Source organism: Ammospiza nelsoni, chromosome 5 (assembly GCF_027579445.1).
Source record: "Ammospiza nelsoni isolate bAmmNel1 chromosome 5, bAmmNel1.pri, whole genome shotgun sequence".
In the NCBI taxonomy this organism is placed as follows: domain Eukaryota; kingdom Metazoa; phylum Chordata; class Aves; order Passeriformes; family Passerellidae; genus Ammospiza; species Ammospiza nelsoni.
In genome coordinates this window covers 30,457,530-30,470,802 of record NC_080637.1, presented here as the reverse complement: position 1 = coordinate 30,470,802, position 13,273 = coordinate 30,457,530, and the positions used below count along the sequence as shown (strand labels likewise).

General features: G+C 42.4%; 1 protein-coding gene across 2 annotated transcripts in view; it reads left to right on the top strand.

The window, feature by feature from the left end:
• SLC38A1 (solute carrier family 38 member 1) overlaps nucleotides 1–11,564 on the top strand; it is a 42,554-nt gene extending 30,990 nt beyond the window's left edge. Inside the window, exons 12-17 of one of the 2 annotated variants that reach the window (XR_009418461.1) lie at nucleotides 125–225; nucleotides 3,370–3,488; nucleotides 4,018–4,159; nucleotides 4,268–4,365; nucleotides 5,405–5,592; nucleotides 8,712–11,564. Coding sequence is in view for 1 of the 2 variants with exons in the window: in XM_059471739.1 (XP_059327722.1) it covers nucleotides 125–225; nucleotides 3,370–3,488; nucleotides 4,018–4,159; nucleotides 4,268–4,365; nucleotides 5,405–5,506 (562 nt within the window). In the remaining variant the exon portion in view is untranslated. Of the gene's footprint in view, nucleotides 1–124; nucleotides 226–3,369; nucleotides 3,489–4,017; nucleotides 4,160–4,267; nucleotides 4,366–5,404 lie in introns of both variants that reach the window. The other variant, XM_059471739.1, reaches the window with a different exon arrangement.
• Nucleotides 11,565–13,273: the final 1,709 nt, after the last annotated feature.

Genomic DNA, 13,273 nt, shown 5'->3' with positions numbered 1-13,273 from the left:
AAAATGCATTTATGAGTCTCCCCAGAATTACTATGCTTATACAAACACCTAATCCATTTTGAAACAGCTATGGAAAAATCCAGCCAAACCATTCTTATGTGTTCTTTTCTTGTTCTTTCTCCAGCCGTTCACAGAAAAAAATGCAGTTGGTTTCAAATATCTCATTTTTTGCCATGTTTCTGATGTACTTTATGACTGCCATATTTGGCTATTTGACTTTCTATGGTAAGTATGGGGTTCTTTACTGATCGGAGTAGAAAGGGGATACATGTCAAATCAATAGTGTATCCCAGCTGGAAAGGAAAGTCCCATCCACTTATATTAAAGTACTTTTCCAAATAATTTTCCTTGTAGTTCTCATATTGTAGGTATAAATCCTTTTCTCCTCTTTCCCTGTGGATGAAATGCACAAGTGAAAGTATTATTTGCAAAAGGCATTTTCAAAATATGAGGGAGAGATTTGTTTTACAGAATTGAGGATTAGCTGGGCCCCACTAAGATTTTATTTTATTCCAAGGTCCTCACCTGAATGATGTGTGCATTGGTAATGGCTGAAGCATGCATATTTGCAAAAGTTGAGACAGATTTGAGAGCAGGTCCTAGGAAATGAGTAACAAATTGGCCATCACCATCACAGCTTTTTCACTTTCTTAGTAACGCTTTCGTCATAGAGGCAACAGACCAAATGTTTTCCCTGTGTCCCTAGAGCTGACCTCTTAAGGTCTTGGTTAAACAAACTGCAGTGAAGGTGGGGAAGCTTTGAGTGTTGTCCCAGCTCAGCCACCAAAGGATGATTATCTCAGTGTTTGAGACTCCCACCCTGTCTCTTTCCATGCATATCAATTCAGTTAACAAACAAATTATATTGTATCACTAAAGGATACAATATGCATGCCCTAAAGGCACAATTCTTAAGTAAAGTAGGATAAAATATGAATGTTGCCCAGGAACTCCCATATTCCAGTATCATGAGAATGTTGAAAAGTAGTGTCTTTTTCCATGGACTGCTAAGGGGTTACAAGACAGGTGACAAAGCTGATGTTTGCCTTTTACCTCAGAGTCACCCATCAGTCTTCACCACCCTATTCTAAGTGGCATTTTTGTTACAACCTCCTCATTCATGATAATGTCCCTTGTGAGCCACCAATTGCAAGAGAAAAAAAATAAGTAAATATGAAATGTGGCTTTTTTTTCCCCAAAGCTGTACCAAATCTCATATTTGCTTTCTCAAACTCTCATTCTGGTTATGAGGCCTTGAGTATCCATGTGTTGAAGTAACTTGAGGTCATCTGTTCTAATTTTCCCAATGAACCCACAAATAGGCTGCAAGTGACAACAGCATCAGCCGCTCTCATCCAGCTGCTCCCATCTAACACATTTTCGTAGAGATGCATCAAATTAGCAGCCCCAGGGAGCAAGTGGGTGTAAATCAGCATGGACCCCTTCGCTTTGGCAGGGAGGAGATTCTGATGTGATTGCCCCAGGGATCTGAGGAGGCAGATCTGTGGCGCTCCTCTCTGGGAAGCTCCCACACCCCTCAAGGACGAGGGTCTGGAGTCCATGGAGGAGGTAGGGGCTGCGTCCTTCTGGCCCTCCTGAGGGGGAATGGCGGAGGAATCCCTGGGGTGTCTTGTGTGCCTCTCCCCACATTAGGCATCCCTGCTCTCCAGCACTGACAGCCCACAGGTGGAAGCTGTGGAGAGCTCTGCTGGGGCTTCTGCAGTGTCAGTGCAGTGGCAGGCTGCAAAAAAGACACTGAGGGAATGTAGAATTCCTCCATAAAATTTCTTCATTCTTCCCCTTGAGACCAAAAAGACCTTACCTTTCATATGTTCACTTACAGTGTTCTAACCCTCTTCTCTACCCTTACCTGGGTAAGAACAGTATTTTTATTGTGACCATTTCTTCTTTACACCAATAGTACTTGTCTGTTTGCTGTGTTCTCAAAAGTGTTGCAGTGATGACTATATTTACATTGCAGAATTACAGAAAAGAGGTGTTTTTCTTCCCCTAAAAGGTCACAGTGTGGTTGGGCTCTGTGGTGTATCTAGCTGAAAGGAAAACAGACCTTCAACTGTAAGCCTTGCCCTTCACTTCCTACCTGGCTGCAGCCCGTGAGCGGTACAGAAGTTGCAGTCTGTGCTTGCAGGAGCAGAGTAAGCTCTGTGTTGCAGAAGCTGTGCATGTGCCCGGCTTGAAAACCCCACTCCTGATCTGCAGGGAGGTGGGAGAGCGTTTTCTTTCTCCTGGTGGGGATTCAGGCAGGATGCCTAGGTGGTGTTGACCTGTGGTCTCTACCCAGAAGGGCGCCCTGGGGGGAGTGTAGGCATTTTGCCACAGAACAGATCCCTCTGCCTCCAGGAATACATGAGGTTTTCCCAAGTGCCAAAGATGGTAAATTAGACGTGGCCACTGAGTTCCCTTTAAGAGCTGTTATGTTTTACCACCAGCTTTCTAAGATTAGCAAGCAGAAACAAGGGCCTAAAAAGGGGCAGCAAGTGCGTTTGGTGGCATGCTTAACAGCCACCCCTTTAGGTTATTGCTCCTGGATATTTAAAAATTACAAAGCAAACATGTAGGTCCCTCAGCAACTTGGTTTTCCTGCTGGTTAGTACACGCAGACCTGCTCTGCACTATTTTTCACAGCTTCAAGGAAACATTTTGGCAGGAGGTTGTATTAAAATATTGCCAGCACCTCCCTGTTAAGCACCCCCTGTGATTTGTCTTGGCTGCTGGGGCTGCTGGCCAGCGTGGAGCTGAGCTGCAGGCTCTGCTGGCAGCCCTCAGAGGAGCTGCTGAAGGATTTGAGTGCAAATGTCAGAGTGTCCTGCTGAGAGCTGACCTGAGATAGGCTTTGTTCTCAGTTGAGAACAGGGGCACTGCTTTTTGCTGGAAGTTTATTTGCTGTTTAAATGAATTTAGCTCAAGACCTTGCAGTTTATATTAAGTTCAGCCATTGCAGTGCATGTCTTTATTTTTATATAATTTGGAACTTTAAAAAAAGTCCACAGAACCAATTAAAAATAGCTAATTTCACTTTATCTATTTTTGTATAAATGTATATATGTAAGCAAGCTTTCGTGTATGTCTCACTGTTGTCTTTTCTACAGTGAAAATTACCTTAGACTCAGGCATGTGCTGTCATGAATTAAAATGCATTTCCAAATCAGGCCTCCAAAGAATTAATCTGGAATAATGGGATCATTGGGATTTTGTTTAAAGTGCTGTATTAACTCAAGGATGTTTCATTCCATACTCTTTTGTTTACAGATAAATCACTTGTTGTTCAAGAAGGCTGTTGTTAAGCAATGATTTTTGTGGACTAATTGCCTTTTTGCCAGAACACTTACCTTACTGTCTTTCCCATAGAGAATGTGCAGTCAGATCTGCTTCACAAATACCAGAGCAAAGATGACATCCTCATCCTGACTGTGCGCTTGGCTGTGATCGTGGCAGTGATTCTCACCGTGCCAGTGCTGTTTTTCACTGTAAGTAAAAAGGTCTGCATGGTTTGGAAGTTGGTAACAGCTGTGCACAGCACAATTTTTCAAACCACAATCCAGTGGTGGCTGAGACTACAGTGTTGCAGCTACAAAAAGAGCTTGAGCTTGAATTAGTCTTTTTTCATGCCAGATGCCCACTAACTTCTGGAGAAGTTCTCTTCACAGTAAATAAATAAATCACTTTTGGTAAATCTGTTTTAAATTGAATCCACAAGGATCCTCTCTTATGTCACATCACTTTACTGGAGCAGGCTCAGAGGTGAAGTTCCTTTTAAAGTAGGATTCAAAAAGACATGTTAGAAAGAGAGGAATATCCTACTGCACATGCACATGTCCCTACAGTTATGAAATAAAAATTAATTTTAAGGGGTATTTCAAAGGACATTACCTCAGGCAACCCAAAATTTCTGACAGATCTATGCAGCACTTGTCACACGAAAAACCAGTTAAAATAAACATGGGAAGCTCATGGACTGATCTTGACAGAAAACTTCCTCTCTCTCTCCCCCTACAGGTGCGTTCGTCATTATTCGAGATGGCCAGAAAAACAAAATTTGACTTATGTCGTCATATTGTGGTTACTTTGGTTCTTTTGGTTATCATCAACCTGTTAGTCATTTTTATCCCATCCATGAAGGATATTTTTGGAGTTGTAGGTAGAGTATCCTGGTTTTGTCCTGCTAATAAAAAACAGTTGCTAATCAGCAACACAATAATTAGCTGTTGCCGACAGTTAACAAAACTCTTTCATTTGAATTTTGCAGGGGTCACTTCTGCCAACATGCTGATCTTCATTCTTCCTTCATCATTGTATATAAAAATTACACAGCAGGATGGATCAAAGTTGACTCAGAGGATTTGGGTATGAATTCCATTCCCATCGATGCAACACCTCCATCTTGTCATTTTCTTGAATGTGCTAGCATTAAAGCAGAGCAGACCTAGTCTGAACATATGTGTGAGCTCCTTTACATTACATTCCCTCTGTACCTCAGTCAGCTGGCAGCTGTGCTTGCCCTTCTCCTTTGCTCACCCTGGGAGTCCCCTGGTGGAAGGGCCGTGCCATGCACAGCATCTTGTGTTTTGGGGAGACCCTTCTCTGTGGGATGAGGTACTTCCCTGGCTGGCACGCAGCAGCAGCTGTCAGCAGGGTGCAGGAAGCCCTCCAGCCCACTTCAACAAGCCTTTCAGTGCAGCAAGCTCTCTCTGCTTCTGTGTGTTGATCCAGAAAGCATGCAAAGTGCTCCATTTGCAGTATTCCTCATGGTTTTAATGGACCTGAGTCAGACCTAGGGTGGTTCCACTCGAAACAGCCAGCTGAAGTGTTATGTTAGCCATTTGGCATGCATGAGCAAATAGGACTGGACCTTGGAAAGATTTCCTGTGAGCTCCAGAGAGTGCTGCAGCTGAAAAGATGCAGCATTCCTGTTATTCCCAGTCTAATGGGGCATGCACTGGAAGCATTTACAGTTAGACCTTTCTTCTCTGAGCAGACAGGTAGGAAACTTGTTTCACTTTGGCTGCACCCACAGATCCCATGACGGAAGGGCTGAACTTAGATGAACACATATCCAGTGGGAAGAATATACTGATTTCTGTGGGGCTTTGGAAAGAGCAGAGCTGATCTGTCCTAAAAACAGACTCAATCATCTTTAGAGGTGATCAGTGTTTAAGAAGGGAATTGAAAGGAGAAAAAAATTAGTTTCATGTTAAGCAAGTAATTATTAATGGCACTAATCTGTTTAATTACCTGTTGGTCTTGTCTTTACCAGAAGTGCTAGCTCATTTTAGCTGATAACTTTATTACATCACCTTGTACATCTTCTTAAGAGAAGTCAACATACTTGAATTGTCTTTTCTTTTAATTGGTTAATCTTCTCTCTTTTTTTTCCTTGTTTCAGGCTTATCTTTTTTTGGCACTGGGGGTATTGTTTTCCCTGGTGAGCATTCCCTTGGTCATCTATGACTGGGTACAATCAGGAGGCAGTGCCGAAGGCCACTGAAGTTCACCTTCTTCCCAAAAGAAGATACCCCTGTTTGCTACACACCAAAATCGCAACCATCCGTTCTGTTGTCTATTCCACCTTTTGTGAGTTTACTCAAATCAAATCCAAATAATGATTATCCAGTACTGAAAATACTGTCATGGGAGTATTTTCTTGCAGAAAACAGACCCATTCTTCCAGCAGGCGTGTCACTCTCTGATCAGCAAAAAGTCTGTGTTAATTGTCCATGAGATTATATAGAGAATCACTTACAGAAATTCGTCACAATTAGTTTCCCCTCTCCCACCCATGAATTACATTGTTCCATTATTTTCCTTAGCCCTCCAGCCACAAGCTCTGCTCCTTTAGGGCAGCAGTGCCTGTTGCTATCAATTCCAACTGGAGTGTTGTCCGTTCACATCCTTCCCCTCTCTTTTAGCCAAAACTCTTCTCTCTAATTGTATGTATCTGGTTTGTTGGTTTGTTTGTTTGTTCTGTTGCTGTTCCAGGCACCATTTGCCTCACTGGGTTAAGTGTAGCATTCTGGATACAGGCATGAAAAGCACCACGAGAGCGTAGCGAGTGCTGTGTAAGCGTAGGTCCTAAATCCGGTGCTTCTCTGATGTTTTGGGGGCAAACCAGGCCCAGGGCTTGGTCCGTTCATGGCTCTGGGGAACAGACTGGGTGTGTCTGTGTGTGTGTGTCTTTGTGGTACGGAGCAGGGAGCAGAAGGACAGCCACCACCACCAGCCGCTATTCCTCTGGCACACTTGAGCTGGAGGTTGACCAGAACTTGACCCCAAACCATGAGTACTTGAGTCTGAAGAGAAGCAGACATTTGGAGATTTCCATAAGAAGTCTGCATTTTCTTCAGCATTAAATTATTTAGTAATGCCCCATTGGTCTCAGAAAAAAAATACCAAGCTCCAGTTTTATCAAAACCTACGCATTTCATCATACCTCATGCCTTTTCCATACCTTGTAGGGACTGGCTCCTCTTGTGTGTCTTGCCCTCCTCCCACTGAAGTCAGTGGGGTCTTTGACAGCAGTGGGAGCAGGATTTGATTCACACTACTAGATTTCTAATGGAAATTGAAATCTGCAACATTTCTTGAACAGAAATACTTTATATATTTAAAAGATTTCATTTACATTTTTCATTAGTTCTGCATATCAATTAGAAGATATTCTATTAGCAGAAACACTTGGAACAGTTGTCCACAGAATAAGCATTTGCCTAATGCCTTATAGCTGGTGTAGAGAACCACATGTAGAGACTCAAAAGCTAAGCAGATGATCACTCACTGTCCTGAGCAGGCATCTTCTATTAGTGCACTGCCAGCAGCAAAAACGTGTTCACCTTATGTCATTCACCATGTGAGCTAAGGAGTGTCTCAGAATATGAACATGGCTCCCACGTTCATATTCTGGAGGGAGCCCCACTTCATGCCCAAGGGCTGTGATGCCCTTGGTATGCTCAGACCATACCTGTCAGTATGCAGTGACCCTCTTGTTCTCAGTAGCTGCTTCATTGACAGCTCCCTTTGTAACTGTGGAAACAGACCATCATCAGCTGTGAAGAACCTGTCATTGCAACTTACTCTTTTTAAGGCTAGGGATAGAGTATTTGGGATCTTGGGATTTCTGTGAGCTATTGAATTGCCCCATTTGCCATTACCTTGTAATGTAACACCTTACCATCACTTCAAGTCACTGAGAGTTGAGATCACAGAACACATCTCAGGACCCTGAAACTTGGTTTCTAAAGATAACATCCAGAGAGGTTAGTTTGGGCCCTTCCTAGAAATTTGGGCATTGAGTTGCAGATTATTCATGCTGCAGAAACTAAACCTACTAAACTCAGACTGCCAGATCTGTACTTTAGCATAGGCAGTGAGGTGCTTGCCTTTGATGCTACTTCACTGTGATCCAGAAATAAGGCAGAGTGGATTCCACAAGCTTCCAAACTACTTGGAGTAGCCCAGCAGCAAGAACAAAACTGGAAACCTCCCAGCAAGGTCTCTGGTGCATCATCCTTTCTCCCAAGCACCCCCTAGCTCAGCCTTTGACATACAAACTGCTGAGCTACCTGGAGCCCATTCACTAAGATCCCTTGTACTTTCCTGTGGGTGGTCTCAGACCCTTATCTGTGATGGTGAAGGTCACTCGTTCTTTCTGTGCTCCTTATGGGACTGATCCCTGCCTTTATTCACAGAGAAGTCCATACTATAGCCTACAAGACCAGGTGTTAGGCAAGCTCTAGGGAGAAGAGCCTGTGCTTTGTTCCTATCTCTTTGTGCCTCATTCCAGGCATCTTCTCAGCTTGGGATGTAAATTTATGGTTTTCCTTTTGCAGGCACCGAACCCTCAGTGGTCACTGCAGCAGAAGCCCAGCATCTCACTCCATTCTCTGACTCAGCTTGCTGAGATTGCATTTCAGGTTTTGAGGTGCCTTATAATCTCTCTGGATCTTATCCTAAAAACCTAACTCAGACCTGAGAATGCTGTGCAGTGTTATCCTTAAGATGCTATCAGGCTCTCCTGCTTTCCTCTCCCCTTGTCTTTCTTCTACTACTGATTAATGAGCAGCACAGTGCTGTGCACTGGGGGGGTTGTGAGAGACGAGATCTTGGGAAAGATTTTCAAGTATCCAGGTATGAGCTAGAGGTCTGATCTGCTGCACAGGATTCCAGCAAGATCCCATATGTGACATCTCCCTCCTTCTTCCCCCCACCCCCCCCCCCAATAGTCCGTAGTCTGCTGTTTGAAATACAAACCATTGAGTTTTGGCACCCAACTTCCTTCAACTTGAAGGGCTGTTGGGTCACTGATTGTTCATCTTCCTAAATCTCCTCCATCACCATTCCTCTCTCTCCTCTTTGCTATTCTGCCTTCTCCTTTTCCCCAGTTTATTTGTATACTGGAGTTTTACTGAATAAATAGGGATGACGAGCTGAGTGTGCATAGAAGTGAAATTACCCAAGGTACTGAACCACCAAAGCATGTCTTATATACTGAAAAATAGATACCCAAAATATTAAGTCTTTAAACAGACTTTGTTTCTGGGTCTCGTTAAAAAAAAAAAAAAAAAAAAAAAAAAAAGGAATTTTGCTTAGACTGATTTACTGGCATCATATTTATAGATATTTATGGAAAGGAATCATGTGTTTTTGATGTCTGTGGTAATGAACGTGAAATAACGTGCTTTTTGTTTTCTCATCAGGTTTATACATTCTTAACAGAATGCAATAGACCCTGCTGTAACTGTCAACATCAGTGATGGATGACAATATTTGTATGAGGTTATCTGTAAAATGTACTGCTGTTATTCAGTTCATTTGGAATAGTGAACCTGTAGCCGCGATTGTACGAGTCCCACATTTTAGCTAGGATTTTAAGAGCACAGTGAAATGCTGTAGGAGTTTCTCTGTTGTAAAATTAATAGGAACCAGAGTACCATATCTACTTAGTAGGTGATAGCATGCTTTCTTTTCATAGAGAGTTTATCACTATTGTGAGCACTGCAAATGTCATAGACTGTATGCAAAATTGCTCCTAATAACTGCAACAAAAATCTTTAAAATTCTTATTTGTGTAGTAGCAACAATCAAGTGGTGAGGGACAAGGAAGGACTAATTAGAAGCAGGGATTACTAATAAGATTGTAAGAGTTAATCCTACACTTAAAAGACAGCCTTGCTGCCTCTCCTAGTCCACAGCACATTGCAAAGAAAATAGTTATGGGCTTACAGCAGCCGTAATACAGCTGCCCTTCTCTGTCCAATGGCAAACAGGCCTAGGTAGTAAAACACAGTAAATTGTTACTTGGGAACAGTGTCTCAGGGCAGTGACCTCTCTGGCTGATGCGTGCTCCTGGTCAGAGGGCCAGTGCCAAATCTGTGCACCAGCACAGACCTTCTGTAGAGCTGGCACAGACCAAGGGGTGCCTGGCACATGTGCAAGCCTAGGGCACAAGAGCTGGTGTCATCCTGTGAGGTCAGGGATGAGAATGCTCATCCACCCTGAGGGCTGCTCTTCTGAGCCACATATGAACCCCAAGCCTGTGCTCCACCTGAATAGGTCACACATGCAAGTGTGGGTTGGAAGGTGTGTGGGTTTTGTCTGTACATCTGCCTTACAATGCATAAGCGCAACACAGCTCTCTGATATGGAGTATTAAACAGTAACAATTAATGGTATGTCTAGTTTATCTATAAATTTATACATTTCTTTGCTTGAACCTTACATTAAGGCTAAAGAGCACCTTGGTCAAAACAAAACTTTCATGTGGTGGTGTCCCACCTCCAGTCCTACTGCCCCACCCCAGTGCCTGTAGGAGAAAGGCACCACAGAATGTACTCAGCTCCATCAGCAGCTCCATGAGATGGCTTTATCAGCTGGAGCCACGGTGCTTTCATAAACAAATCCCCAGAGCCCTTGGCATCAGAAAATCCTTATTTCCTGTAACGTACAGCAAAGAATGTTTTATTTGTATCTAATGTAAGGATTTCTGTAATGAACTGTGAAAAACAAAAAAAAGAAAATTAATTAATAAAAGGTACTGGGCTGGAAAGTCTAGAATTCACAAATTGTACACATACCTATGTTTCTGAAGACAAATCTATGCAGTTGTGTTGTAGGAAATTTCATTTTTATGTACATATATATTGTAAATAAATAGGATGCTGTATATTTTTGCAGTTGGTTATCCCCTATGAATGGAAGTGTTAAGATAGGCTCTGCATATTAAGAATAATTTTAATAGAAATACAAATACTTTAGCTTCTTAGCAAAATGTATATCCTTTTCTTTCTCCCAAGTGTTCACAAGTTAAATTCTAAACTTGAAATTATAATTTCATCCCTAAAGTAAAAAGAGAAATAAAAGGTCCAGTTAAATTGCTAGGATTAATTCCAGCACATGACTCCCTGTTTTCTCAACAGCAAGTCTACCAGTCTTCCTGTTGGGTAAAATATCTCCCTTGTTAAAGGGCCCCTTTGGTACCCAGATCCCTCTTACCTTCTCAGCTGGGGTCAGTTGGGAGTAAGGTGCTGAGAAGGGTTTATGGAAGAAACCATGGCAAACTGCAGCCAGCAGTTTGACCTAGCATTATGCTGTGTTGCATCCAGGCGTGTATTTACCCAACTAGTACAAACACAAGTCATGGCAGAGCTTCTGCATTTCCATTTTCAGCCACCAGAAATGCCAGTAGTTCAGAAAAAAAAGTATGGCAAGCCAGGGTTCAGCAGCAACCAGAGCAATTGGTGCCATTTCCAGCCCCCTCCCTTCCTGCAGAGTCCTGTGGCTGGTCTGCCTCACGCTCTGCTGCTCTCATGCGACCAAAATGCTGGCACCTGAGGCTGCCAAGAGCTTCCCTGGCCAGGGACTGCTTGCACATCCCACTCTGTGAACAGGCAGAGGTCGTTGGATAGCTGTGTCCAGGAGTGAGGGCTGGGTATCTCCTGAGAGTGCATCCATCAGAGGCCTTGCATAGACTTTCTTACTGGTAAAGCATGGAAATGTTTTTTCAGGACTGCTGAAAAATGGAGGTTAAGAAATGCATCTAAAAATAATTGTGGGTTTTTTCCAAGTTTACTTTATGGGCTTGGATGAAAATGAAACTTGAAATAACATTTGCTTTTATCATGAGCACAAATTTGAGGGGAAAACCCTATATACAGTCAGTTCTACAGAGCTTTTCAAATTAATACCAGTGTATGTTTTGTTTTCAGTGTTATAAATATAAACTGAAAAGGTATTTTTCCACTAGACTTGAACTTTTCATTGTTTATAGAAACCTGGTTTTAGTGTGCCGACATATGCTAAGGTTCACACAGATCCAGTATAAACAATGTTGTTTGAATGATGTATGCTTCATACAAGCTCATGTCTAATAGATTGTTGAAGTGAGTCATCGGTAATATTTTGCTCTTTTTAACACCTGTTAACTTTGTGCTGCTCATATCCAAATAAACAACACAGTTTTTCACTTTCTATGTGTAAATAAAATGTATCAAGTTCTATGATCTCTCTGTTATCTCTTGGTTTTTAAACATTAAAATTGGGATCTTAATTCATGTTGGGACCATACTCATTCTTCCAAAGGGATGACGATGTATCATTTTAATGGCTTGAACAGCAAATGCTCTCTGACTCTTTATCCAAGTATTTTCACTGAATTTAGGGCATGCAGCTCTTGCAAAGCCAACTACATTAGATTTGGTGCAGTATGTACAGCAAAGCACCAACAAAAAGCTATGAAACGTTAAGGTGAGGTTTCTGAAATAGTTTTAGAGGGACCTGAAACTTGGACAGATGGTTACTATAGCCTGCGGTTGCTGAAGATGACAGCATTCCTCAAGGCCAGTACTTGTTTCTGCCAGCTTCTAGAAGACTGTCTGAATGCTTGCCAGTCTGTTTCAAGGTCAAATCAGGCAATTTAACTTAAAGGGCTGCTGTTAAGTTGGGTTTAAGATGTCAAACTGGTGCCTGACGTGACCGAACCCCTGCCAGACTTTTGTCAGCTACGGAAGCAGAAACCATTGGCAGATGTATGAGGAGGATACCCAAAGACAGTAATGTCTTAGGCAGCTGTTTCTGCCAAAGTACCTTTGTCAAAGCTTTAAAGGGCCTGGAAAGTGCTACCTTTTTTGCCTTCGACCACTAATTTTACTAGTGTTCAGATTATAGTGACCACGTACAAAAAGGCTTCTTGGCTAGAGTCCAAACAACTGAAGAGCGTACCTGACTGCACGGGATGATTACAGCTCCCCAGGCTCCTGCAGAAGTGATGAGACCATTTAGAGGATCCTTGGAAGCCATTGTTTGGTCCCCAAGCCCAGGGATGTATCCTAAAGCCATAAACCTGGGAACACAGAGGAGCAAGCTTCTGCATTGGACTGGTCTAATAGTCTCATCTGTTTGGCATACATTTGCACACACTTCTCTACCCAGACAAATTTAATCCTATCATAGCTGTATCTTAAGACATATGAACATAGTTTATGGAGCAAAGCTAAAAAGAGAAGCTACAGTTCTTTTTTCTCCTTGCTTGCAGAGACTGCCACAAATATCTGTTGCCTTCTGCAGTGCAGTCTGACAGCTTCACCTGAAGTTCACCTAAAACCACACAGCCAAAGTTAAAAACACCAATCTCCTTTCCAGCCACATGCTTCTACTTTTGGCTTGTATCCCCAAAGTCAGCATCATCTCTTGAGTACATCTGACCAGTCCCTGTTTGTGAGTGGGAAAAAAAAAAAAAATAAGAAGAATTACTATTTCCTAGGGCAAGCAATACTTTTATCTGAAGGAAGACATTCCTCCATATTGTTCAAGTGGGGTGTTGGTTTGACTTAAATTCATGTAAAATTGCATTTAGTCTTCAAGCTGAAGCCCAAATTCAAGCCATTGTTAAGATGTCTCATTCTCCACTGCACTAAGCACTGGGAGTAAGAACTCATGCCAACTTCAGAAAGTGTGGAGAAAGAGGAGATGGTAGAAGCAGGCACAAATGATCAGTCCATTTCTAAGACTTTCTGACCACAAACTTCATATGGGTTTAGTTTCCTGTGAGGAAGCTTCATTCCCTGTTCTCAGCCCCATGCAGGAGAGCAGCACCCTTTTTTTTTTGCAGTCAGTTGTGTTAAGAATCTCTGGCTGAAATACTGGCTTCCTAACACAAATCCCAGTGTGGTTACCCAGAAGTTTTCAGGAAACTCAGCATCTGCATTTTGAAAATATTAAGTGCCATGAATTTCTCTTTCAGCTTACAGTTATGGAAAATGGA